General features: G+C 37.5%; 1 protein-coding gene across 6 annotated transcripts in view; it reads right to left on the bottom strand.

Annotated features, from left to right (window-relative positions):
- ankfn1 (ankyrin repeat and fibronectin type III domain containing 1) overlaps positions 1 to 25883 on the bottom strand; it is a 98532-nt gene that overhangs the window by 31133 nt on the left and 41516 nt on the right. For 5 of the 6 annotated variants that reach the window (XM_048170494.1, XM_048170496.1, XM_048170495.1 and 2 more), the window contains 7 exons: positions 15649 to 15777; positions 13676 to 13862; positions 11302 to 11512; positions 5714 to 5908; positions 2903 to 3016; positions 2146 to 2243; positions 47 to 137 (listed from right to left, as the gene is read on the bottom strand). In XM_048170494.1, coding sequence (XP_048026451.1) covers positions 47 to 137; positions 2146 to 2243; positions 2903 to 3016; positions 5714 to 5908; positions 11302 to 11512; positions 13676 to 13862; positions 15649 to 15777 — 1025 coding nt within the window. The remainder of the gene's footprint in view (positions 1 to 46; positions 138 to 2145; positions 2244 to 2902; positions 3017 to 5713; positions 5909 to 11301; positions 11513 to 13675; positions 13863 to 15648; positions 15778 to 25883) is intronic. The other variant, XM_048170499.1, reaches the window with a different exon arrangement.

The following is a 25883-nucleotide window of genomic DNA, read 5'->3' as shown; positions in this document are numbered from 1 at the left end:
CCTTTTTGGCGCTACTTTGCAACTGTGGCAGCTTTGCAGAACTTACTGGAAGGAACAGCAGAGGGAGGTTGAGAGAGTTGTGCTGGACCCCAGCCCTTCATATTGTAGGCAGAGACTTGAACATAGTACTGTCTACCCTGTAACAAACAAGAAATATATATCTTAAAAATCGTGTGTTCCCCAGGAACTACACAATATCAACAAACTGTACTACCAGTGGAGTTCTGTGGACATAACTCATAACCAGTGTTGGGCACGTTACTTTAAAAAAGTAATTAGTTATAGTTACTAGTTACTTCTCACAAATAGTAACGGAGTTAGTAACTGAGTTACATCATTATAAAAGTAATTAATTACCAGGGAAAGTAACTATTGTGTTACTTTAAAAAAAAAAAAAAAAAAAAAATATGCCAAATAAATTGAATGCCCCAAATATTACATATAAGTCTAAGAATAAATTATTCTTGATGCGACTCCTGACTCATGATCTGCTCTTGCTCACAACATGAAATTTCTCTGTACTGTGTTGGTAGCCATTAAAGAAAACGTAGTTTCATATTTATGTTTAAATAGTCCTATGTTATGTTTTAAATCCATTTATTCGATTATGAAAAGTGAACAGCATGAGTAAGATGCATCATAAGATGCGCAAATATATCGGGAGACATGGAGTGGGTCAGATATGATTTTGTCCACTTCATTAAGTTTTGCTTTGTAGAAAGCCTTTCTTTAAAGTGAATTTCGTTTTGTAAAAATTGTATCTTGATTTTAATCAATGTTTCATCAACCAATTGCTTTGATTTAATATATAACAAGCAAATATAGCAGACAATAAAATCATGACATGGAGGCGCGGGCGCGATCACTGGCGCGTGAACTGGAGCGCGTCTTATAGGCTAAATGAACCGAAACTCAGAGGCTGCTTGCCTCGCAGACATGAGAAATATATCTATAGAATGCTTGAAATATCTACTTTAACGAAAATGAAGTAATTAAAAACGAAAAGAAAGAGGCTACTCTGATTATGTAGCCTAATCCGAATGAAATGTGCGTTATCTCTCTAGGTGCGTCCAGTATATGCGGAGATGATGAGAGTCAGCAATGTCAACTTCATCTTTGCAGCCGACACTGATTCAGAAAACATTACTTTATTAATAAACAATTCAAATGTCTCCTTACTGTTTTTGTCACATTCATAATCATTACTTTTGCCGGTTCTTTATGGCAATTATGCGTGCCTTTGAGTGCTATATAGCCTATATTATGTAAACGCTCCTTATTATGGTTTATTCTCTCCAGTATTTAAGAAATTAAATTAATATAAATGTGATTAGTCAACTAATAGTTTAAATGAACAACTACTAGTCGACTAGAAAAAACTCATTTCACATATTTTCGATCAAGCATCAAAAAGGGTATTCTGGTTTGAGCTCTGACAGCGCATCATACATTATTATCAGTTTAAAATTATATTTGTGTATGACTAACCGCAGCACACACCAGAGAAAAAAACTTTGCAGGTCCTATGGCTGAGAGAGAGCTTACTCGGATGAAAACCGCTTAAGTGAGCTCAATTATAGTAACGCGGCATTTTTTTGTCAGTAACGGTAACGGCGTTGTAACGGGAGAAAAAGTAATTTGTTTGATTACTCGTTACTGAAAAAAGTAACTGCGTTAGTAACGCCGTTTATTTATAACGCCGTTATTCCCATCACTGCTCATAACTCACAGTAGACATGTTCACAATCTCGGATGCATAATCCAAGTTGTGTCCCAAATGATGTACTACACACAATGCACTTAAACTGTGCACTATGTACTCTACTGTATAGCAATTTTCCACTTATGGCACCTACCCTATTTACAATGAATATACATTATTGTTTTTTATAATTATTGTTAAATCATATTTATCTAAAAGAAAGTATACGAGGCTTACATAAAAAGATACAAAGGATATAAAAAGATCATTTCAATATATCCGTACAAATAAAAAAACAAATGACAGCAAGTGCATGATAGTCTAAAACAATGTGATATTATGAGAAAGCATTTCTCCTTGTAGACTTCAAATTCATGACTGAATGTGACTCAATGCGTCTATCTCTGGTTCACAGTAAAGGCTGCACAGTGATTTCAGCTTACCGTGGTAAGACCTGTTATTGTGTATTTCAGGGACTGCAGATTCTCAAGGATCAGCTCTCCAGCTAATAAAGAGAAGTCCTTCAGACAGCTCCATTCCACTGCAATACACGTCATCACACATTATACGCAATTAAAAAGCAGAGAACATCAATAAATAAGTGGAACAGCATTATAATTTGAATAACTAGATATTTATATTAGACAATGTGACTGGTGTTTGTCCATGCAAAGGTGCTCTAGGTGGTTGCTAGGACACTGTTAGGTGGTTGCTAAGGGGGTTCAGGTGGTTGCTCCATGTCTCTATGAGTAAAAGATCCCACCTCCAAGTCTCTGTATTATTCAGATCCCTAGATATGACTTGAACCCCTCATCCATGGTTTTATTAATTATTGTGTAATTGCTTATAAAAGCAATAAAATATCTGTTCTCAACCCTTTTTATGCAATTTATTAAAAAGTAGATACTGTAATGTGCAATGTTAAATGTTGAATGTGAACAAACCCTGATGTGTTTTAAACAATAACTGATAATGTACTAATAACTGTAACTGTAATTTAAGTAATTTATCTCATTAATTTAATTTAATTTAATTTAATTTATAATTGTGGTGTATTTTGTGTTGTCCCTTTGAATAATAACAAAAATGTAATAAAAAAACAATTGAGGAAAAAAATTAATAAAAGAAAAAATCTTTCTTAAGGCAGTTTGGTGTGCATATGTAGTAATACAGAAAAATGCACATTAAGGCTTCACTGACCTTTGTATTTGGTCACCACAGCTGAGTTCATGCTGGCAGGTTCCTGAAAGCTAACAGTGAGAGATGTGCTGCCGGTCACACTCAGACGCACCGTCAATGGAGCCTCCGGTGGCCCTGAAAGAGCCAAGTCAAAGGTCACATAGCATCTCGCAAGCAAGTCAAAGGTCACATAGCATCTCAATTGACCAGTGGTTTCTTCTCTTCCTTATCATTCTCCTATGCTGTTTAAGTTGTAGACACAGTGCAGTGATTTCAGGTTCTACGTCAGAACGCCGACTCGGTTTTGGCCGATGATGTACATGTGAGCACATGCGTGTGATGCTGATGCAGGAGCCGGCCAATAATGAGCCGGCATTCTGAAGTAGAACCCAGAAGCGCTTCACTGCGTCTACCTTGTAAACAGCATAGGAGACTGACAGGAAAGAGAAGAAATTGTTGAATAAAGTTGACATTTTTGTTCTGTTTTTGCGCACAAAAAGTATTCTCGTAACATTTTTTTTTTTTTTTTAAACTCTGGTTATGTCTGTTGTACTTCCCTACATGATCCTTTATTCATATATTTCCACTCCCACACCTAGTTACACTTACAGTTATACACACACACACACACACACACACAAATCTTACTGGTCTCCTCGTAACATTAAGGTTGAACCACTGCAGTCACGTGGACTATTTTAACAATGTCTTTACTACTTTTACGTTACTTTCTCTTGGGGATCAGAAACCTCTTGGATTTCATCAAAAATATCTTAATTTGTGTTCCGAAGATGAACGTAGGTCTTACGGGTGTGGAACCACAGGAGGGTAAGTAATTAATCACAGAAATTTCATTTTTTGGTGAACTAAACCTTTAATATTAAAAACACAGACAGCAGCAGGATTATTAGGGTGCTGTCACTTTAAGACAGAATACACGGAGCCAATATAATGATACACAACACTTGTGTTATCATTCTCAACTGTTTACGTTCCCTTAAGACATAACCGATTATGTTTAGCAGAGACGGGCTTTTTTTGACATAATTTTGTAAGTTCTTTTAAATTTGTCCGTTCAAGTGCAAGAAGATGTTTAACAAAGCTTAATTCAGTATTTACACGCTGTCTGAGATGAAGTAACAAATATTTAAACATTAATATTGAAAATTTTAATTGGCCAGGGTTAAACTTTCGTGACGATGCAGCACTGGCCCGTTCACTGTCGTGAATGTCTTTCACGTTCATGTTCTCACAACACTGTATTGTTAGAATTCATAAAAATATTACCAGCCAACAGGTGATTGACACCATTTCATATACTCACCAACGCCTATTTTTATTCGTTTTTGGTGCTTGGCGAGTGTTCATTTAAAGGGATAGTTCACCCAAAAATGAAAATTTGATGTATATCTGCTTACCCCCAGCGCATCCAAGATGTAGGTGACTTTGTTTCTTCAGTAGAACACAAATAATGATTTTTAACTCCAACTGTCGCCGTCTGTCAGTCTTATAATGTGGGTCAATGGGAACTTCTTTTATAAGAGTAAATAAAACTTGCTTAGAATTAAACTCTCTGGCTCATGATGGCACATTGATGTCCTAAGACACGAAACGATCGGTTTGTGCGAGAAACCGGACAGTATTTATATAATTTTTTACCTCTAAAACACCACTATGTCCAACTGCATTCAGCACTCGCTTAGTGAGGTCTGATCGCGCTCTGACAACGGCAGTGATGTCTCGCGCATATACTTCAATGAGTGCTAGACATCACTTCCGCTGTCAGAGTGCGATCAGACCTCACTAAGTGAATGCTGAACGCAATTGGACATAGTGGTGTTTCAGAGGTAAAAAATGATATAAATACTGTTCGGTTTCTCGCACAAACCGATCGTTTTGTGTCTTAGGACATCAATGTGTCGTCACGAGCCACAGGGTTTAATTTGGATTTGTCTAAGCAAGTTGTATTTACTCTTATAAAAGAAGTTCCCATTGACCCACATTATAAGACTGACAGACCGCAATGGTTGGAGTTAAAAATCATCATTTGTGTTCTACTGAAGAAACAAAGTCACCTACATCTTGGATGCGCTGGGGGTAAGCAGATAAACATCAAAGTTTCATTTTTGGGTGAACTATCCCTTTAAGGCTCTGAATACACATATATGCAGTTTACAAGATTTCAGGGTTTACACAAATTTAACAAACTTTCTACAAACATCAATCTAGCCGTCGTTTGGCTGAACACTATCCTTTTTATTTCCATTTATATGTACTTGCACATTTTATGTGCCTCTATCTCCTTGTTAGCACCTTCATTTTGTACTTGTAACTCAAAGCACACAGCACAGCTAATGTGCCCTTGTGTTTCCTGAAATCCTTTTCATAGACACCTGTGAGTATTTCTCTACAATCTACAAGAGTGTCTGCGGCAAAACGAAACTGATTTATCACGGCTGCCTTTACTTGAGGATGTTTACAAAGAGAAGCCATGAAACTCGCCTGATAGAACAAGTAATCAATATGAAAGGAGGGTGAGAGGTACACTATTGTGTGTGTTTGCAGCTCAAGAGTCATTTCAGGACAATCAACCTGAAATTAATATCTGTGGGCCAAATGATCATAGTGGCTTGTTTGCAGAGTCTTACCACTCTAATAAAGTGAACAGGTTGGGTCGATATGGGAATCGATGACCTTTCAGCTGAGATGCTGATAGATTAGGCAGGACCGATTGTAAATAAAGACCAGTTCATTGAGTATTGTAGCATAGCATATGAATGACCTTTTTTTTGAAAGGTTAGGCACCAGAAGTAAGGCTCAGGTTCAACTTACTTGCATGATCGAATCCTGTGCGCATGCGCTTGTAGAGTTTGCATCTCCACTCCCAAGCTTTAAGCTGTTTTTCCTTGTCAGACGTTTCCAAGCTGAGACTCTCTCTCATCACCTGGGTGGACAGTTCGTTGGCTCTCCTTTGGGCTTCCTGCACCAGCGCTGAGAGATGAGCATCTCTGCTATCCAAACTGACAACTGAAACACAACACAGAGACGTTCGTTAATGAGGCTTTTCATTTATTCCGATCAGTGTGATTTTTTTAAGCTTGTGGATAACCTTGCATTTCAGTTTAATGGTGACATGTCAAGTCACAATGTCTTATTTCAAACCTGTTTAGTGTAGTAAATAAAAAGGTTCTATGCTATGAATGAAAATGAATGACACATTCAGGCTCTCATACAATGGAGCACAACAAATGGTCACCCACTTTTTCAGTGCCCTTGGTTTTGGAATTTTTTCTGTTAATTTCCAAATATCATCAGTAAAAATATTCTTCAATAAAGAGGTGACTTGAACCAAACCCACCAGTTTTGAGATGAATCACAAAATTACAATCTTTGATTGGAAGCAAAAATATTTAAAAACAGGTATTAGATTATGTACTTTAATTCACTTATAAAGCCTTCATTCCATGAACATTGAGATTGACATAATTGAATATAAAAGCTACAGTGTATGATTAATGACTTTAAGCATGAAAAATAGATATTTTTAGTTTATTCCAAAATTTAAAACAAGTATTTTGACAGTGTAGGGCGCAGCCATTTTTATTTCCATGGTAAAGGCGGTTTCTGATTGGTTTATCTCTTCTGAGGATTATGTGACCATGGGTAGTATAACAAAGAGGCTCACAAGTTTTAAACAACTAATTTGAAAAACAACAAAAAACAAACATAGCATGACAAAAAAAGAAAAAAGAAAAAAAGATCATGAAACAAAGTTTCATCAAAAGATCAAAGAACAAGAACATGGACTAAATATAAATATCATAAAAACTCACAAAGTAGGCCAACAAAAACATGAACCAGTGACCAATAACAAGAAATGACTATAATGAACCAGCTGAAAAACAACAAACATAAAAAGAAATGGGAAGTGAATAAAGTAAAAAGACAGAGCAAGGTACAAAATAAAAGCTACATAAACTTCAATATAAGAGACAAATAAGTACAAGACAAAATCTGAATGGGTAGTTGAGTTCTTAAACATGAATATGGCTATTTTTATAAAATAAATTTTAATTAACAGCTGTGTCGTCTATGGAATCAAATATCATTCAAAAGTCTGGGCTCTGTAAGATTTTTAAAAATAATGTTTTTAAAAGAAGTCTCTTGTGCTCTTCAAGACTGCATTTATTTAATCAAACCCTTAACATTTTTGTGGAAAATGTATTCCCCAAACAAAAGAACAGCATTTTTAAAAACATAAATATTTTGTTACATTATAAATGTCTTTACTATCACTTTTGATAAATTGAATGCTTGCTTGCTGAATAAAAGGATCACATAAAAAAACTTTTGAAGGTTAGTGTATCATCATTCAACAGCCTCTGAGATTATGGAAGCTCCGTCTTGAAGGATTATTTTTTATTGCTAAAAATCAATTTGAGATGATCTATGGATACATTGAATAGGATTTCAATTCTGGAAATGTAATACTGCTCTCGACAAGATCATTTATGACTATACACGGATCCAATATAATGATACACAACACTTGTGTTATTATTCTCAACTGTTTACGTTCTCTTAAGACATAACCGACTATGTTTAGCAGAGACGGGCATTTTTTTGACATAATTTTGTATGAATTTGTCCATTCAAGCGCAAGAAGACATTTAACAAAGCTTAAGTCAGTATTCACACGCTGTCTGAGATAAAGTAATGAATATTTAAACATTAATATTGAAAATTTAAATTGGCAAGGCTTAAAGTTGCCCTAGATTCAAAAATTGAATTTACCTTGGCATAGTTAAATAACAAGAGTTCAGTACATGGAAAAGACATACAGTGAGTCTCAAACTCCATTGTTTCCTCCTTCTTATATAAATCTCATTTGTTTAAAAGACCTCCGAAGAACAGGCGAATCTCAACATAACACGGACTGTTACGTAACAGTCGGGGTTTACGCCCCCAATATTTGCATATGCCAGCCCATGTTCCCAACATTATGAAAGGCATTAGACAAGGGCAGAACGTCTGGATGTGCACAGCTGAATCAACAGACTAGGTAAGCAAGCAAGGACAATGGCAGATGGAGCAATAATAACTGACATGATTCATGATAACATGATATTTTTAGTGATGTTTGTAAATTGTCTTTCTAAATGTTTTGTTAGCATTTTGCTAATGTACTGTTAAATGTGGTTAAAGTTACCATTGTTTCTTACTGTATTCACGGAGACAAGAGCGTCGCTATTTTCATTTTTAAACACTTGCAGTCTGTGTAATGCATAAACACAACTTCATTCTTTATAAATCTCTCTAACAGTGTAGCATTAGCCGTTAGCCACGGAGCACAGCCTCAAACTCATTCAGAATCAATGTAAACATCAAAATAAACACTGTACTTACGCGATTAGACATGCTGCATGACGAACACTTTGTAAAGATCCATTTTGAGGGTTATATTAGCTGTTTGAACTTTTTTATGTTGTTTAAGGCAAGCGTGAGCTCTTGGGGCGTGGAGCACGAGATTTAAAGGGCCACACACCCTGAATCGGCTCATTTCTAATTATGCCCCAAAATAAGCAGTTAAAAAAATGAATTTTAAAAAATCTATTAGGTATTTTGAGCTGAAACTTCACAGACACATTCAGGGGACACCTTAGACTTATATTACATCTTTTAAAAAAAAGTTCTAGGGCACCTTTAAACTTTCGTGACGATGCAGCACTGGCCCTATCGCGAATGTCGTTCACCTCTGAGTTTATGGTAGCTCTGTCATTTTTATTGCTAAAAATCAATTTGAGACAATCTATGGATACACTGAATGGGATTTCAATTCTGGAAATGTAATACTGCTCTCGACAAGATCATCCATATATGACTACATCAGTTAATACTGTATTAAAACAAATCTATTACACGTAGGCAGTGCGCACCATAATAGCTTCTGCTGGCCTCAAGAACATTCATCTATATAACTTTTTACGATAAACTGTACTGTGAAAAAGACAGCAGTAACAGACTGATCAAATGTACCTCAAACTTACATAAACCAAAAATAAAGGTCCTGATTGAAAAGACAGGAAGCCCATTACACTACCATTAAATCTCCAAGCTCACACTGCTCGTGTCAGCATAGCGGCAGATGAAGTCAGCCGTGCGGGGTGGAGGGGAGAGGTGTGGATGAATGTACTCGACGGTCGTCTGGAACACACAGGACTGTGTTTGGCCGTATAGATTTGTCATGGTAAAAGGAATACTGGCTGACCAGTCCTCCTCGTAGGCCGTGAATACTGCTGCATTTTCTTTCAGAGCCTTAGTCATAGACCATGACAGCAAAATAAACAAATAAATACATGGCTGAAGAAACCCTCTTTCACTGGCCCAGCCCGAACCCCTGGAGAAGGGAGCTCTCCGGGGGAGATGATAAAGTGCGTGTTGTCAACTCGGAAAAAAGGGGGCCTAACCTAGCCGCTCTTACACGGGGGTCCATGGCGCAGTGGAAAAGGCAGCCATATTAGCAGTCTTGAGGTGCAATTTCCTGCGCTCTGAAGATTGACATCTGGCTACTATGTGTGGTTAATTGAACAAACTATAAATTAATGGGCGAGTCGGACGATATTGCGCTGTCACACACAGTTGGCATTGTCGGGCTCTGGGACGGCCCTAAATATAGGCATTATGGGCCCCAGTCCTGCCCATAAACCTGCTTTAACTTCAGCCTTCGGTCGGACCTCCAAACTGTCAGGCGTCTGGCTGATTGATTTACTTGGCACTTCTGGCCTGACATAAATATAATGCCGAAAGCCCAGGAGGGGAAAATACGGCAATGTTTATTTTCTGTTTGTTTACAAGGATTGGATTGTGCCACGATGAAATGTTTTGAAATTTAACTGCAGCCTGGGTACAATAAATCACTTAGTATAATTGCCCCCCGTTACATGCATCATTGGAAAAGTTAAACCATTAAATGACAAACCTTATTAAGATTTTTCTGAGGGATGCCGTGTGCTGTCTACCCCACCCCGGCCCCGCTACGACTGCAGTACAGTGCTCCCTGTTTGGTCTCAGACAACATTCGGCTTTTTCTTGATTGCACTGAGTGCTCGGGACTGGGGGGACTTTTTTTCCACCGTGAGCAAGGTAAGAAACACCTGTTCTACTGTTGCCAAAGACTCAGGGACTGAATATACTATTGATTAATTCAAGGGCAATGGGTGCAGATATTTATAACAGATCTGTTCTCAATGCATTAAAACCTGATAATCACACTCAGCTTGTCCCAAAAATAGTTTGGTACGCTTAAAAAAAAAAAATCTAAATTCCTGAATGACGTCAACGATAATTTCATTATATGTGGTACAGTATGCATTTCCAAAATATTACACAATGAACGTAATTTGTTAACCGATTAGTGGTTACGACAGTTGTCATTAGATGTTTAAAGCAGAATTATGAGTGCTTCTGGCAGCTTTCATGGAAAAGTTTATTCTAGTATTCGTACTCAAAGGCGATTATTACTTGAGCCCCTAAAACAAAGTGTCAAACACTCACATTGGCTCTGTCTGTTTATCGTCAGCTTCATTCTAAACAGCTTGTCCAATTACAGAGCCATCTGCTTTTGGTTGCTACAGCTAAACAGAAGCTTGTGATGCAAGAAAAACCTTTTGATGGTGAAGTAACCACATAGAACGCACTTCTATTCCTTAGGGATGGAGATATGATGATAAGCAAAGCATACAGAAGTAACCCACTACAATAAGAATAATACATTCTATATAAATATTACACTAAAGAAATGCTAGCATTATCAAATGTTTTGTTTTCATCATAAAGTGTGGTGAGGTCAGTACTAAGTATGGCATTTTGGTGGAAACTATGGTTACTAGGGATGCACCGATACCAAATTACCAAATCAAATTAGTTGGCTTCATTTGTTTAGCAAATAGATATTTTCACGCCTAATTATGCTTGTTAAAATGCATTGTTAGGAGCTTCTGTTACTTTCACTGTTTATTCAAATTTTACCTTTCATTTAATAGGACAGTGAATATTTAGAGCTGCTCCAGCAGGGTTCATTGGTAAGGATTTTTCTACCTGCCCGGTAGGGTCAATGGTTCACATTTTTAGATACTAGTGAAACATCACAATTTCCAGCTACAGAAATTGAATAAAGTAACCAAATGTGAAATAACACCGCTTAGTCTTCACTGTATAAATTAAATAAAGATTAATCCTTATTGGCTACCATGTCACATTTTTTTGAAGGACTAGATTAATTAACAGATTTACTCCAGTAAATCTTGAAATCTAAAGAATCATTTAGTGCCTAATTAATAAGGAAAAACTTTAGAAGCTGTTTAGACACACTGAGGGAATTGACCATTTAAAGCTCATCACTGGTAAATAAGCATACTTACAGTGAGGGCTCTCCTTCCCTCCAGCTTTGAGCAGCAGCTTGGCTATGGGAACGTTGTTGGTCATGATGGAGATGTCCAGAGGTGTCAGGCCTTCACTGTTGGGGGTGTTGAGGTCCAGTTCATCAGCTGTGTACTGAAACAGCAGGATCTGCACAGCATCCAGGTCCTGCTGTTCAACAGCCTCGAACAGAGCCTCACTGCTCTGAATGTTCTGTGAGGAGAAATGAACCATTAAGTTCCACAAGGATGCATTAAACTTATCAAAAGTGACAGTAAACACTTTTATGTTGTTACATAAATTCTATTTCAAATAAATGCTGTTCTTTTGAACTTTCTATTCGTTAAAGAATCATGGAAAAAATGTACGAGTTTCCACAAAATATTAAGCAGCACACCTGTTTTCAACATTGAAAATAATAATATAAAATGTTTCTTGAGTACCAAATCAGCATATTGCTGGAAATCGATCATGTGACACTGAATATGTTTTTACAAATAGATTTCGAATTCTCCACTGTCTGTCTCCTAGTCAACAGAGTACCTCAGGGATGACGCATTTTTGTAGGCAAAACCCGGAAGCGAGTTAGCATTTTAGGACTTCCGGTTCCAACGCCGTAAAGTCTATGGGTTTTTTGAATGGTTTTTTGCTAAATCGCCTGAAATAAGGTCTGTGGTTAACAAAGCCTCTAAATATTTTCACCTTTTGATCTATGACATAAATCACACCAGTTATAACCCGCTTGTGATTTTTTTAAACCTTTACTGTGTCTTAAAAACGGCGGTTGCTAACAAATTGCTAAAAGGGACTACTTCCTTTGGCGGGGACTTTAGACGTCATCATTAAAAACAGGACATTTGGACAGCTATTCTCATAAAAAAGTGGATAAGTATTCATACACAGCACAGATCATAATCAGCGAGCATGTGTTTAAATAACGTTGTTTTTTAAATACAGTTTGAGGAAGCTTGGTGGTGACGACGTTGATCCGCGACCATGGTGTGCTGTAGTCCGTTTATAGCCTACTGTTAGCTTTTTATATCTGACCACTTTATTTAGGCTTCAAAATGTATTTATGTTGTTTTAACTTGTAAAGATTATCTTGATAGACAAAACGTGTAAGTGTCATAAGCCTTTGTTAAACACAGAGCTTATTTTCTGCGATTTTTCAAAAGTCTATGGGAAAAATGCATAGGCTTTCAATCGAGGGAACCCGTGCGCCACTAACTTCCAGGTTGGCCTACAAAAACGCGTCATCCCTGAGGCACTCTATTAAACAGACTGATTAGGATGCTCGAACAAACAATTTTTTTGCAATGAACTACACAGCCATGTTTATGGTTTTCAGCAAAATATGGATGGCTTATGATGGTCTGCATACTACTGTTAACTAGGATTGGGAAAAAAGAAAAAAAAAAATTTCACAGATTTTTACCTACAATCAGCACAGACAACATAAAAAGAGGGCACAGATTGCCTGTGTTTAACTGCTCATGGGTTTGACCTACTGTACAGTCTTTCAGTTACCAGCACAGATCTGTTACCAGGCATCCACCAGAGGGTGAACACAGAAATTACAAGTTCCTTTAAGAATGCAATAGAGGAAAAAAATAAATAAATGGGGGTTGTTTAAGCAAATATTAAGCAAAAAATAATGCATTATAATAATAAGAGCTTCTCCTCTTCAGTTCTGAGTCGGAGCCATGTATGAAAACATATGGAGGCAACAAGAGTGAAGAATGTAATCGGGCACTTGAGTCAACAAGATGATTGCTAGATCTAGCTGTATATAATCAGTGACATTTGTTGAAGTTCTGAGAGCATGGCACAGCGCTGCCGGTCTCTTGTGCATCCGAAATGTCATTCTAGCTCAAAACATGTCATGTGTAAGGTCAACTGAATGTTAACATCAATTGATTCTACATTATATAAATGTAAATGTCGGCTAATGTCAGCTGTTCATTTCAAGAAAAATTGTTAATTATTGATAATACCCATTAGGGTTCTTTAAGCTAAATGTTATTTGCCAAAAAAAAAAGCCAGTGATACAATATATAAAAAGATATTATATATATATATATATGGTCAAACATGGAGGTGGTCCAGTCTTATTATGGGGGTTCTTTTCTGTTGCAGGAAGTAGAAATCTTGACTGTATGAAGGACATCATGAATTCTTTGAAGTATCAAGCCATTTTGGCAAAGCTGGCGATGCCTTCAGTGCAGAGGCTGAAGCCTGATGATCAATGGACTTTCCTGCAGGATAGCCGTCCGAAAGTATACATCCAAATCTACTTAAGCTTGGTTCAGGCACCCGTCATAGAATGTTCTTGAGTGGCCTGTACATGTTATTTTTTTAATAGTCCAAAATACTCACAGATACTTTGCGGATACGGTCGGATCGGCCAAAAAAGTAGGCATCCTCAAAGGAGGAGTGGCTCCCTTTAAACTTCTCAGAGAGGTTGCGGTAGAGACGCTTGGCAGCGCTGGGGGAGGCGGGACCCGCCCCCTTCTTACTCTGCGTCAGCTGCAGGTTCTGCATCTGTTGTGTCATACTAAAGTTCCTGTGGAGTCGAGAAGGGAAAGAGAACAGACAAAACACATTTAGGTGTGATGCCTGTTGCATCAGTGTTGTTAAGAGTCTGCACTAGAAATAAATTCTTAGCATGTGTTTCGGTATGTAATTTATGACTAATATCTGAGTCAGCGATGTCTCAGAGACAGATGGCCACTGGATAGTCATTAATGCTTCAGCTCAAGCAAAAGCTACCTGCAAAAAAAATGGCATATTGATGCACAGGTTTTCTATTTTTTTTTAAGAAAAAGGCAAATATGCCATATCTACACTAAAGTTTGGGTCAGACTCAGTACTTTTTTTAAAGAAATTAATATTTTCATTCAGAAAGGATGCATTAAATTGCAGTTTCTACAAAAATATAAAACAGCACAACTGTTTTCAACATTGATAATAAGAAGAAATGTTTCTTGAGCACCAAATCAACATATTACAATGATTTCTGGAGGATCATGTGACACTGAAGACTGGAGTAATGGCTGCTATATTAAAACAGATTATTTTAAATTGTAATAATATTTCACAATATGACCATTTTCCAGTATTTTTGATCAAATAAATGCAGCTTTGGTGAGAATAAGACACTTCAAAGGCATAAATCGCATTCCTTCAAAAGAATTAATTAAAAAAATATGACAGATTAATTTCAAGCCATCACCAGTCAACGTCAAACCTGATATTGCTCAAAAAACCGTAACAGACAATTTTATTAACAATGACAGCCAGACTGTCTGTCACTCTAGGTCAACATAGCCTGGTTGTCAAGGATATCTTCAATGTTCTTATAATATAATAAAAACCTCCAGGAAATCAATTAATTCTGAGCTAAGAATAACAGTAAACCCAGTCAATGAATTTATAGTAGCTATAGAGTGTATCCTAATAATAATAAAAAAAAAAACTTTAAAAAGCACAGCATATGTAAATGTTGTTTTGATGCATCCAAAAATGGACAATTTTTTGTGAAAGAATATTCTCTTTAGAGTGTTCTGAAGATTTCTGATAAGTTAAATGCAGGTTATGTAATCACAGACGAGTAGCACCTTTATCACCCATCGATCTCTCCATGGCGTGCAAAAACAATTCATATAAAAGCCTGAAAAAAATATCTGTTCCATTTGTCAAAACATCTGGCATGAATACACACTGTCTGAACATGCTAAGGGCATGAGAGCAAAACAAAAGTGTTGAGATGTGAAAACAAATATAAGAACTAAAAGCCCTCAGCTGCCCTTTCAACACCTTCATTCTTCAAAAAAAAAAAAAAAAAGTTAACATCAAAATTGTCCTTAATTGACATGCTCCTTAAAAGCTGCAGAACCGTAGGGGATCTATGTGGTATTTCTCATCCCAGTGGTCTATAATCCTGTCAGACATGACATTAAGGCATTGTCCTGCATTTTTTTTCTTCTTGTGCGCAGTTTTGAGCGTGCAAACACCCACTCACAGCACTAATAATAATGCACTCTGCGGTGCTAGAGTGAAGCCTCTGACACCAGTGAGTAATTGAGTGAGCAAAGTGAGTGGTCGAATCGTAGCGGTGCTCTAAGGTTATGCCTTGAATCCAATTAAGCCATTAGAAAAAAAGGAAAAGGCAGCTGCCACAATGACTGAGGAGCACCTGTGGGAAACAGCAGGAGGGGTGATGGGTAATTTTAGCAACACTGGAGAAGGGAATCGTACTGTGAAGACGAAGAGGATGGAAGAGTACACATGGAGTGAGTGACTGCGGACGGACAAGAGTACAGCGAGAGCGAAAGAGATGCTGAACTCACCTGTCCAGACTCTGGGAGCTCCCCGGAGAGCCAGAGAGGAGGAAGAGGGGTCTGAAATCCTTAATCAACGCAGCATCGCTCTGCCTCTGGTTGAGTCTCTGAGCCAGTCGGGAGATCCTACTGTCAGATCTGATGAGAGAAAGTCCAGTAAGATGTGGGAAAGTGTCGGATTCAGGGCACGGGAAGTGGGAATAGGTCAAAACAGACACCCCTGCTCTGGAGTTGCCCGGAGTACCAGGTGTTCACCGGAGCTCTCCTCTTCACGCGCATCTCGCCACGGTGTTGGCTGGCTAATGTGCGGTGAGAGGAAAGAGGAGAGGAGATGGGGGGGAAGGGAGAGAGAGAGAGAGAAAAAGGGAGAGGGAGGGGGAGAGAGGGGCATTCTGCAGGCGCTAGGATGAGCGACACAGACAACAAAAGCACACAGGCGTTTAAAGCGAGATTCCACTGAGCATGCCCAGAGCATGCTGTGCAAGCGATGGGGATTGGGGGGGGTGTTGTGTAGAAGGACCTGTTGTTCTTTTCTCATAATCACTCCAGTTGTCTCATTCTCCCTCTTATCTGCAGAAACAGGCATCTAATCCCTCAACACAACAACAGTCTGGCATTCTGACTGTCGGGAGAGGACATGAGCTGGATCCACAGGTGATTCGCCACCCATTTGTTATTTCAAGCCCTAGTGAGTTGTCTACCTACACAGTATTTTAAAACATCACAGGAGGGCTGTTCCAAAAGGTAGGCAGCATAATTATTAAGATTATGTTTCACCCCCTCTGGGTGCATTTTTTATTGAGCCACCACTGAGTTTTCATCAGATTCTCGGAAAACAGATGGATCCACAGGTCATAGCCCACCACATAGAAACCCTAGTGAGCTGACTACCAAGACTGCATTTAAAGGTATTATACAATCATAGAAATAATAATAAAAAAAGACAAAATATGAGTAATGAATAAATTATGAATATTATGTTTAATATTAAAGTTATAATTTATTATAAAGAACAATTTATCTTTTATATTCATATAATTATAAACAATTATAAATACACTTTTACTCTTAATTTCTGAAAAGCATCAATAAACAATGAAACAAGGCGATGGAAAAAAGTGAATAGAAAATGGCTGTAATTTGACAGTCAAGGCATTCAGCTTAGAGATTTTCGGGTTGTGTTCTTTATTAAAGGTCCTATGTCATGCTACTTTTTGGATGCTTTTATATAGACCTAAGTGGACCCTAGTACTGTATCTAAAGTCTCTTTCCCGACATTCAGACTTGGTGCAGAATTTCAGCCACTACAGGCCAGTCCCACAATGAGCTTTCCTTAGAATGTGCCGTTTCTGGGTCTGTAGCTTTAAATGCTAATGAGGAGGACAGAGGCGGGGCAAGGTGGAGGGTGGGTGTGGCCTTAACCAGCTGGCGGCTAGGGTACCATGCGCTAATGTTGACAGTGGATGTATCGCAATGGCTCGTAGACACGCAGTCATTCAAGCTTTTCCGTTTGACCCAGACTTTGATCCGGATGAAGAAGTTGCAACTCAGTGGCTACAGCAGGACATCTCCGAATGGTTAGTTTCAATCAAGTAGCTAATGCTAGCCTACATTGTTGGCTCTTCATGTTGCTCTGATTTGCTATCGTGTATATAATATATACCTTTTTGGATATGTGCTGTTGTGGAAAATGTGCTACCACGCCAACATCATTTATTTGTTTACATATTTTATATTTCATAAATCTTAAACGTTTTTACAATCTTATTACAATTACATCAAGCTCTGGAATCTGGAAATGTGGATATCACGTGCACCAACAGCAGAATGGTTATTCAAACAACAAAGAAATGTACAACACTCGCCTTACAGTGTGTGTATTCACACACATATTTGATGCTGTCCACCTTTACATTAGCAACAGTAACTGGGCTGTATTGGCCCATGTTGAGGAAACAGTCGTCAGTGAAATGTGTGGCGCAGACGTACAAAACTTTAAGAAGTTGTATCGGTGCATTACCAGAGAAAATAAAATTAACCCACTGTTTCTTCATAGGCTCGGATGAAGGAACTAAAAAAATACTAAGGTGTTCATTTGTACATCCAAACACTGAGCAACTGCCATGCTTCGCTCGTTTACAAGCCATGAAAAAAAAAATCTCATGGTAGTAGCTCATTTTCTCATGGGCGGGCAAAGCAGATAAAGGGGAGGTAACCTTTCCCCTTATGACGACATATAGGGAAGATTCCAGATTGGGTCGTCTGAGCTTTCATTTTCTCAATTTACACCCATCGCCTTTTCTAGCCACTGGGGGACCATATGCAGGCTAGGGGAACTCATATTAATGTTAAAATCAATGGATCAATCATCTGGATCAACATGCACATTGCATAATTTCTACATCCTAATTATTGTTGATATGTTATTCATTTTTCAGTACAGTTAAACTGCTAACAGTGATTGTAAATTAATTGCCTAAATTATTACATTATTTGCTAACTGCATTCTTTAAATTGTAACGTTGACATGCATTCTCTGTAAAGCTGCTTTGAAATGATATGTATCGTGAAAAGCGCTATACAAATAAATGTGAATTGAATTGAATTAAATTAAAAAAACCTCATAAAATGAAATTTTCATGCCATGGGACCTTTTATTAAAGCTGCTGAATAAATTATTATTGTTGCTTCTATAATTATGTGTCTGATTTTTAATTTCCAACTTATTTTGGGTTCATTTTAAGTGAGCAATACAGTCATTTAATAGTCAATAATAGCACAATAGTTGAGTTAAATAAAACTATCCAGCATGTTGGACAAACATTTAACCCAACCGCTGGGTTTGTCCATTATCAACTCAACTTGGGTTGTTTTTAACCCAGCATTATTTAGAGTGTAGCATATATTTACTTCTACTCTTTTCATTTTACCTAGCTAGAGTGTTCCAAATCAGCCACTTATGAGGTTCCTTAAAAGCAGTTGCCTATAGGCAGCAATGAGGCAGTTCAGTAGGTTTTAAAACAGAGCCGACAAATCACAAAGCAATCTGATGAGAACTTAGCTGTAGCTAGTCGAACTCTTCACTATGTGCTCAGAGGGCAAAATACATAATGCTCAACTTAATTGCAGCATTTTCTAACTAGAACATGTCCTAATTTCCCCTTGTTGTTGATGTTGCTGTAATAATCATCAGAACATTGTAGGAAAAATTCTTTGTCTTTGTATTTGTGAAGACCCTTAGGTTTAAAAGCAATATTGAGAATGAGTGCTCAATCACTGCATGTAATGCTTTTAATCCATTAATACTGACTTAATAGCTGGAATGCTTGACTGTGTGTTTAGTGCCCTAGTGCACAAAAGCATGTCCTGATTTTTATTGTCTCCAACGGCCAATGGAAAATTACAGTTCCATTAACTGGCGGTGGTTGTTTCGAAGAGTTTTAGAAGTGATATTAGCTTTTAAAGATAAAATCTGAATTAAACTATAAAACAACAACAACAACAACAACAACAACAAAACATTTGACTGTGGGAGGATGTGCTCAGATTCATTGTAATTCTACTCCGTCTACAGTCGTGACATGGTGTGAAATGGGCCCCTGGGGAAAAAAGAATATTACACTAATATGGCTTATTATCTCTCCACCTACTTGCATATTAGTGAATGCTGTAATTTCTCAGAGAATAGCTCAGACCATTTGTTTCTCATGCAAAATAGTCACAGAAGTGCTAATGGCAGTCCTTCATCATAGTTGTAGAAGTACACTGGTGACAAATACCCTTGTTGCAGCCGGGGTGAGGTTACCCAACCATTCCAGCTGAAGATAAAGACAAGTTTGAGGAAAGAAAAGGGGATGATTCACGGCCACATGGACTGACAGCTAAGTGACAGACAAGACACATTTTCCTACTACACTCTCACCCACCTCTCCAGTGTAATCACATAAATGCCATCCTGTGTTAATTCAATCGAAATCTTCTGAGAGGAGAAAGAGACCTCAAAGAAAAATTAAGCAGAGACAGAGAAGAAAACAATAACGTGACGGAAAAAGGTGAATGGAAAATGGCTGCAACATGACAACGGTATTCAGAGATTTAGGGCTGTGTTCTTTATTAAAGCCAATGAATATATGCCAGCCTGAAAGACAGCTTCTAACATAAAACTTGTGACGTGCGGCCACAGATGCTGCAGTTTAGTGAGTTTACCTGTCTCTCAAAAACATGTGATTCTTTTATTAGGTTATGCTAATTGGAAACATAAAAAGTTATCAAGTGCCTAATAATTTAGATAAGAAATAAATTGAAATATTAATAAAATGCTGTCTCCAAAATTGCTCACTCATTCACTACTCCCTATACATCAAATGCCACATATGCGTACTATATGAAGAAATAAACAAATGAATAACCAAATATGAACACTAATCTAAATAAATGTACGTTTTTTTTACGTGAACCTTTTTTTGAAACTATACATGTTTTGTTTCATGAGTGGTAATGATTATACAATAAATCATTATGGGTATAAAATATATACACTGTAAACAACAATTTTTCGAAACAAAGATTATTGGAGTATGTTTTGCGAGAAAACACGATTTCAATCTTTCTACTTCAAAACTTCATGTTTAATTGTCATTAATTTGTAAATATTTGTGATATTTACTGGCAATTTCAAAGTGAAAATGGTTTCAAAGTGAATCCTACACCATTTTTGGTGTGTATAATATAATTTATAAAACGGTTAGCTCCTGTCCTTGATTCTGATTGGTCAATCGCTGTGTTTTATTCACGATAAAACACGTCTATCACCGCTTCACCCAACGGTTCTGTGTATCACTACACAACACCTTAAGCAACCACTCTTATGTTTGTTCTCAGTTGATATTATTCATTGAAGCTTACTGTATTATGTAGAAGAGTGTTGTGAGAAAAAGATCGAGTGAGCGAGTTTATTAACTGCATTCAGATTTAGCATTTTCCATCAGGTCAGTCCTATGTTCATAATAAAAAATCTGTTTAAATGTCTGATGTATCATCTTGTCCTTTTAACATTTATGGGGTTTTCCCATAACTGACAGCGCTAGTCAAAACAACAATTCAATCTTTTCAATATAAAAGTCTTCGCTACTGACAGTCTTTGTCGCCATCTAAAGGTGTAATAACGTAACTTCTGTTGCTGTTCACGGTCAGGGACTATTTTTTTTTGGCGGATGGGAGGCTTTTAGTAAAAGTTTACTTCATGAAAGTTGCATTGATACATATTTCTGGCTTTAATATTTGTATTGTGTTGTAACCGTTTATATAAAAGCAATAAGGTACTCAAGGCTAGTGCTGTATCTAGTGCTTCGCGTCGTGCCTAACAAAGCCCTTCAGCCGTGACTTATTCACGATACAGCACAGCCTCTCATACCTTATTGCTTATTACTTTATTACCTTATTACTCTTTTACTAGTTTTGTACACACACACCACCTCAAATACCTTTAAAGAAAATAGCAATTTCAGACACAGCTAAACTTAAATCAATTCATTTACAAAGCCAAATTTACAAATGGCACCTGATATAGAGCACCAAGGATAAGGACTTCTCTTTAAGAGGGAAGTGCATCAAAACTGTTCAAATATAATGGCAAAAATTTAAAAGAACATTTTCCATGAGGGCAGAACAAAGCTGTTTCCATAGCTGCAGCTTAAAAGCAAAGCTCTCATCGTCTTGCATGGGAGCAATCAGGGGACACAAGCTTAATGAAAACTGACACTAATGGTACAGCGAGACGCCCGTGTCATCGGTTCCTATCAGTAGAAATCCTTGAAAGGGTATTAGGAAAAAAAAAACAGCATCATTGTGGACCAACTCAGCCCACAGCAATCTCTGATAAGAAGTAAATAAATGAATTAATTAGTATTTCTTGAATGTTTTTACTGCTACTTTTGTGCAGCGCTATTGCATCCTGTGGCCACCAGGAATCCCTCCTTGCAACATTATGCTTTATAAACTCAATTTCTCATGTTTGGCAGCACTGGGAAAAAGAAACAAATTTACAAAAGCAAGACAAATAACTCTGTCAACATGTAGTGGCTCAGTTAAAAAGAGCTTATTTTCTTTCTAAAGTCAAGAGGAAGTTAAAAAGTGATACTAGAAAGAAACAATGAGGAAACCAGGACAGCTAGTAATAGTATATAGGCACAGGTGTAGGATGACTAAAAATACAAAAGGAGGGTATTAAAACAGGTAGAACCAGTGATGTAGAAGGAGGATATCAAAAGGAGCTTCTCTGTTCCTATTGCTTGAAGCAGAAACATCTTGATGTGCACTCATGGAACTTCACGTGAAGTTGTAGTTATCACAAAACCACTTCTAAACTCATGTCATCTCCAACCTGATCTAGTCATCTCGTATTACAGATGCTTCCAGATATTTCTTGACTTATGGAAAGACAAGAAGAAACCTACTGAAGGGGGGCTATGAGACGGGCGAGCACATAGCCAATCAGAAGACGGTAAACCAAGTCACGACGGCGTGAAAGAGCAAGCATTCTCTTCTCAGCAGGCTTTTGTGCGCAGCTCCTCTCCGCAGCTCAAGGCTAAGTGTTCCATTTGCATGGCAGGCAAAACAAAGGCCACGACAACAGCTCTGAGACACACATCTCATCGGGGGCATGGGCTTGAAGGCTTGGTTTCTATTAGCATTTTGTTCAAAAAATAAAAAAAAATACTCTGTTTACTGCCAGTCAAATCCATGATAACATGCACCGATTCCTCAGGCTAAGACCATGCCATATGTAGGATGGCGATTAGTTTTGAAACGGCTACTGGAATGAACAGAAAAAGTGGAAAGTGGATATTAGACAGAGCCAAAATAATGCTCCATGAACTTGGAGATTGAAGAGTCAAAACTGGTTGTGAGATTTTATAAACAAATGACGTTGTGTAGCTTAATGGTAGAGTATCACATTAGCAATGCTAAGGTCATAGGTTCGATTCCAATGAATGCAATACTAATCAAATGTATACCTTGAGTACATTAAATGGATAGTCTACCTAAAAACAAAAATTCATTCACCATTCATCATGTTGTTCGAAACCTATAAGGCATTTCCTTCTTTTGCGGCACATAAAAGATGTTATAAGGGAACCAAACAAATAGGTTTGAAATGATGAGAGTAAATTTTACTTTAAAGGGATAGTTCACCCAAAAATGAAAACTCTGTCATTAATTACTCGCCCTCATGTCATTCCAAACCCGCAGGACTTTCGTTCATCTTCAGAACACAAATAAAGATCTTTTTGATGAAATCTGAGAGATTTCTGTCACTCCACAGACAACTTCATATGAATTGAGTGGCTGGAGACTTGATTGCATTATATGATGAACAGATTTAAAGGTGCCCTAGAATTGAAAATTTAATTTACCTTGGCATAGTTAAATAATTAGAGTTCTGTACATGGAAATGACATACAGTGAGTCTCAAACACCATTGTTTCCTCCTTCTTATGTAAATTTGATTTGTGCAAAAGACCTCTGAAGAACAGGCGAATCTCAACATAACACAGACTGTGACGTATCAGTCGGGATCATTATTTTGTATGCCCCCAAATTTTGCATATACCAGCCCATGTTCAAGGCATTAGACAAGCCAGTATTAATGTCTGGAGCTGCACAGCTGAATCAACGGACTTTATGCAGGTAAGCATGCAAGGACAATAGCGAAAAATGGCAGATGGAGCGATAATAACTGACATGATTCATGATATCATGATATTTTTAGTGATATTTGTAAATTGTCTTTCTAAATGTTTCGTTAGCATTTTGCTAATGTACTGTTATATGTGGTTAAAGTTACCATCGTTTCTTACTGTATTCACGGAGACCAGAGCCATGTCGTTATTTTCATTTTTAAACACTTGCAGTCTGTATAATTCATAAACACATCTTCATTCTTTATAAATCTCTCCAACAGTGTGTAATGTTAGCTTTAGCCCCGTTAGCCGCAGCATAGGCTACTATCAAACTCATTCAGAATCAAATGTAAACATCCAAATAAATACTATACTTACATGATCTGATATGCTGCATCACGAACACTTTGTAAAGATCCATTTTGAAGGTTATATTATCTGTGTGAAATTTGTTTATGCGATGTATTATAGAGTCGCGAGCTTGGGGGCAGGGAGCGCAAGCATTTAAAGGGGACGCGCGCTGAATCGGCGCATTTTTAATTATGCCCCAAAATAGGCAGTTAAAAAATTTAATAATAAAAAATCTATGGGGTATTTTGAGCTGAAACTTCACAGACACATTCAGGGGACACCTTAGACTTATATTACATCTTGTGAAAAAGGGTTCTATGGCACCTTTAATTTAGGTTTTTATTCACATGTAATCACATTGATCAGCGACCATAAACAGATTCCTGTCCATCCCTTCCCGTATTCCACTTGAGCTTCTGTTTACCACAACTGATGTGTGAGTTAATGAATGTTTATATGTGAATAAAAGTCTAAATTAAACCTGTTTATCATAAAAAGTTATCGTGTCTTTTCAGAAAATTTAGACTAAACCGCTCAATTCATATGGATTAGTTTTACGTTCACTTTATGAACTTTTTGAAGCGTCAAAGTGTTTAAGTAGCTGTCTATGGAGGGACAGAAAGCTCTCAGATTTCAGCAAAAAGATCTTTATTTGTGTTCCAACGACAGTCAACGAAAGTCTTACAGGTATGGAACGACATGAGAGCGAGTAATTAATGACAGAATTTTCATTTTTGGGTGAACTATCCCTTTAAGTAACTTCAAACTGAATCCACCCACTACATGACAAGCAACACAATTTGCTAATACTTTAGTTTAGCAAACTGCTACTGTGATTAACTGAATTTGTTAAGCTAAACTATTGGCACACGATTAAGGACTCTGTGATTCAATCCTTCAGCATAATAAAGTCAAGAGTCGTTTAAAGCTTATATAAACATTATAGAGATCTTTACATAACCCTCCTTAAACTCGAGTGTTACCTCTATGTGTGGGCAACATGGATTTCTGCGTCCCAGGCTAGTGTGAGTCAGCCTCATTTTTGATATATACCGAGACTATAATCCAGAACAATTTGTGTCAGTGAAAGTACAACTTATCCTGAGAACAACCTGGACTCTTCTTTTTTTGGCACAAAATTCAGACATCAAAAGCAATGTAGTGTCACTTTAAAGTCTCCTGTGTCATGAGCGGGGTACATCGCTCAGTGAGAACTGAGCCAGAGAGTCTCGACTGACCGAGAATAAATCAAGCAGCTGACAACTGGTCCTGATGTTATCATTGTTCATAGGAAACCAATCGATGATTGTGATGTTCAAACTTTTATTTTTGTCTGTGAAACCATCTGTTGTGCTTTTGTAAGTACTTTTTGCATTTTTATGGCTTTATTGGATAGGACAGTTCAGGCAGGAAAGCAAGGGCAAAGAGTGGGGAATGGGATCAGAAAAGATCTTTAAGCCGGAAATTGCACTCGGATCATTGCAGGCGCAGTTGCGCTATAGTCGGAGAGCTGCCCATGAGGCTATCGGCTCCGACAGCCATCTGCTGCTCTAAACATAGAGTTGATTTTTTTTTTCTCATTTTTGGTCAAAATAATGACAGACTTAATGCTCAATTCGGCATTAAAATTGCGATAGTTTTTTCTTTCCTATTTTGTCATATATGCGAGTGAAACGGCTTCTCAAATAAGAAAAAATGTAGGGTGGGACTTGATTTTGTCCATCGGAAGTTCGATTGGATCACTGGATCATTGTCGTTTGTTATTGCTGCAATCCCATGTGAGTGAGAGGTCGTCCCGACCTCACGCTGAAAAACACGTCATCAGAGGAAAAGAGAAGTTGTTGCAAGTGGGAGGGAAATTTTACAAAGGGCATGTGAATTTTATGATGTGCACGGATAAATCATTTATGATAAATGCTGCAATATTTCTCATAAAAAAGAGAATGTTCATTTTTGATTTCATGGTGACTTTATATTCTGAAGTTGGTATTTATTTACTCTGATGTCTTTTTTAAAACCAGCATGACTTTCTTTTCTCTGTGGAATTCAAAAGGAGTCCAAGCTGCATGTATCTATACAATGTAAATGAATGGTGACCACAGGTGTCAAGCAAGATTTCTAGAGAATAATGACTTTTCAGTCTGTGGCTTCAGAAGTATAGAAAACCATTGCATAAGTTGTATGGACTACTTTATGAGGCTTTTATGGTGC

Source organism: Megalobrama amblycephala, linkage group LG20 (assembly GCF_018812025.1).
Source record: "Megalobrama amblycephala isolate DHTTF-2021 linkage group LG20, ASM1881202v1, whole genome shotgun sequence".
Lineage (NCBI taxonomy): Eukaryota > Metazoa > Chordata > Actinopteri > Cypriniformes > Xenocyprididae > Megalobrama > Megalobrama amblycephala.
The sequence above is the reverse complement of the archived record's forward strand: the minus strand, read 5'-3'. Positions and strand labels throughout refer to the sequence as shown.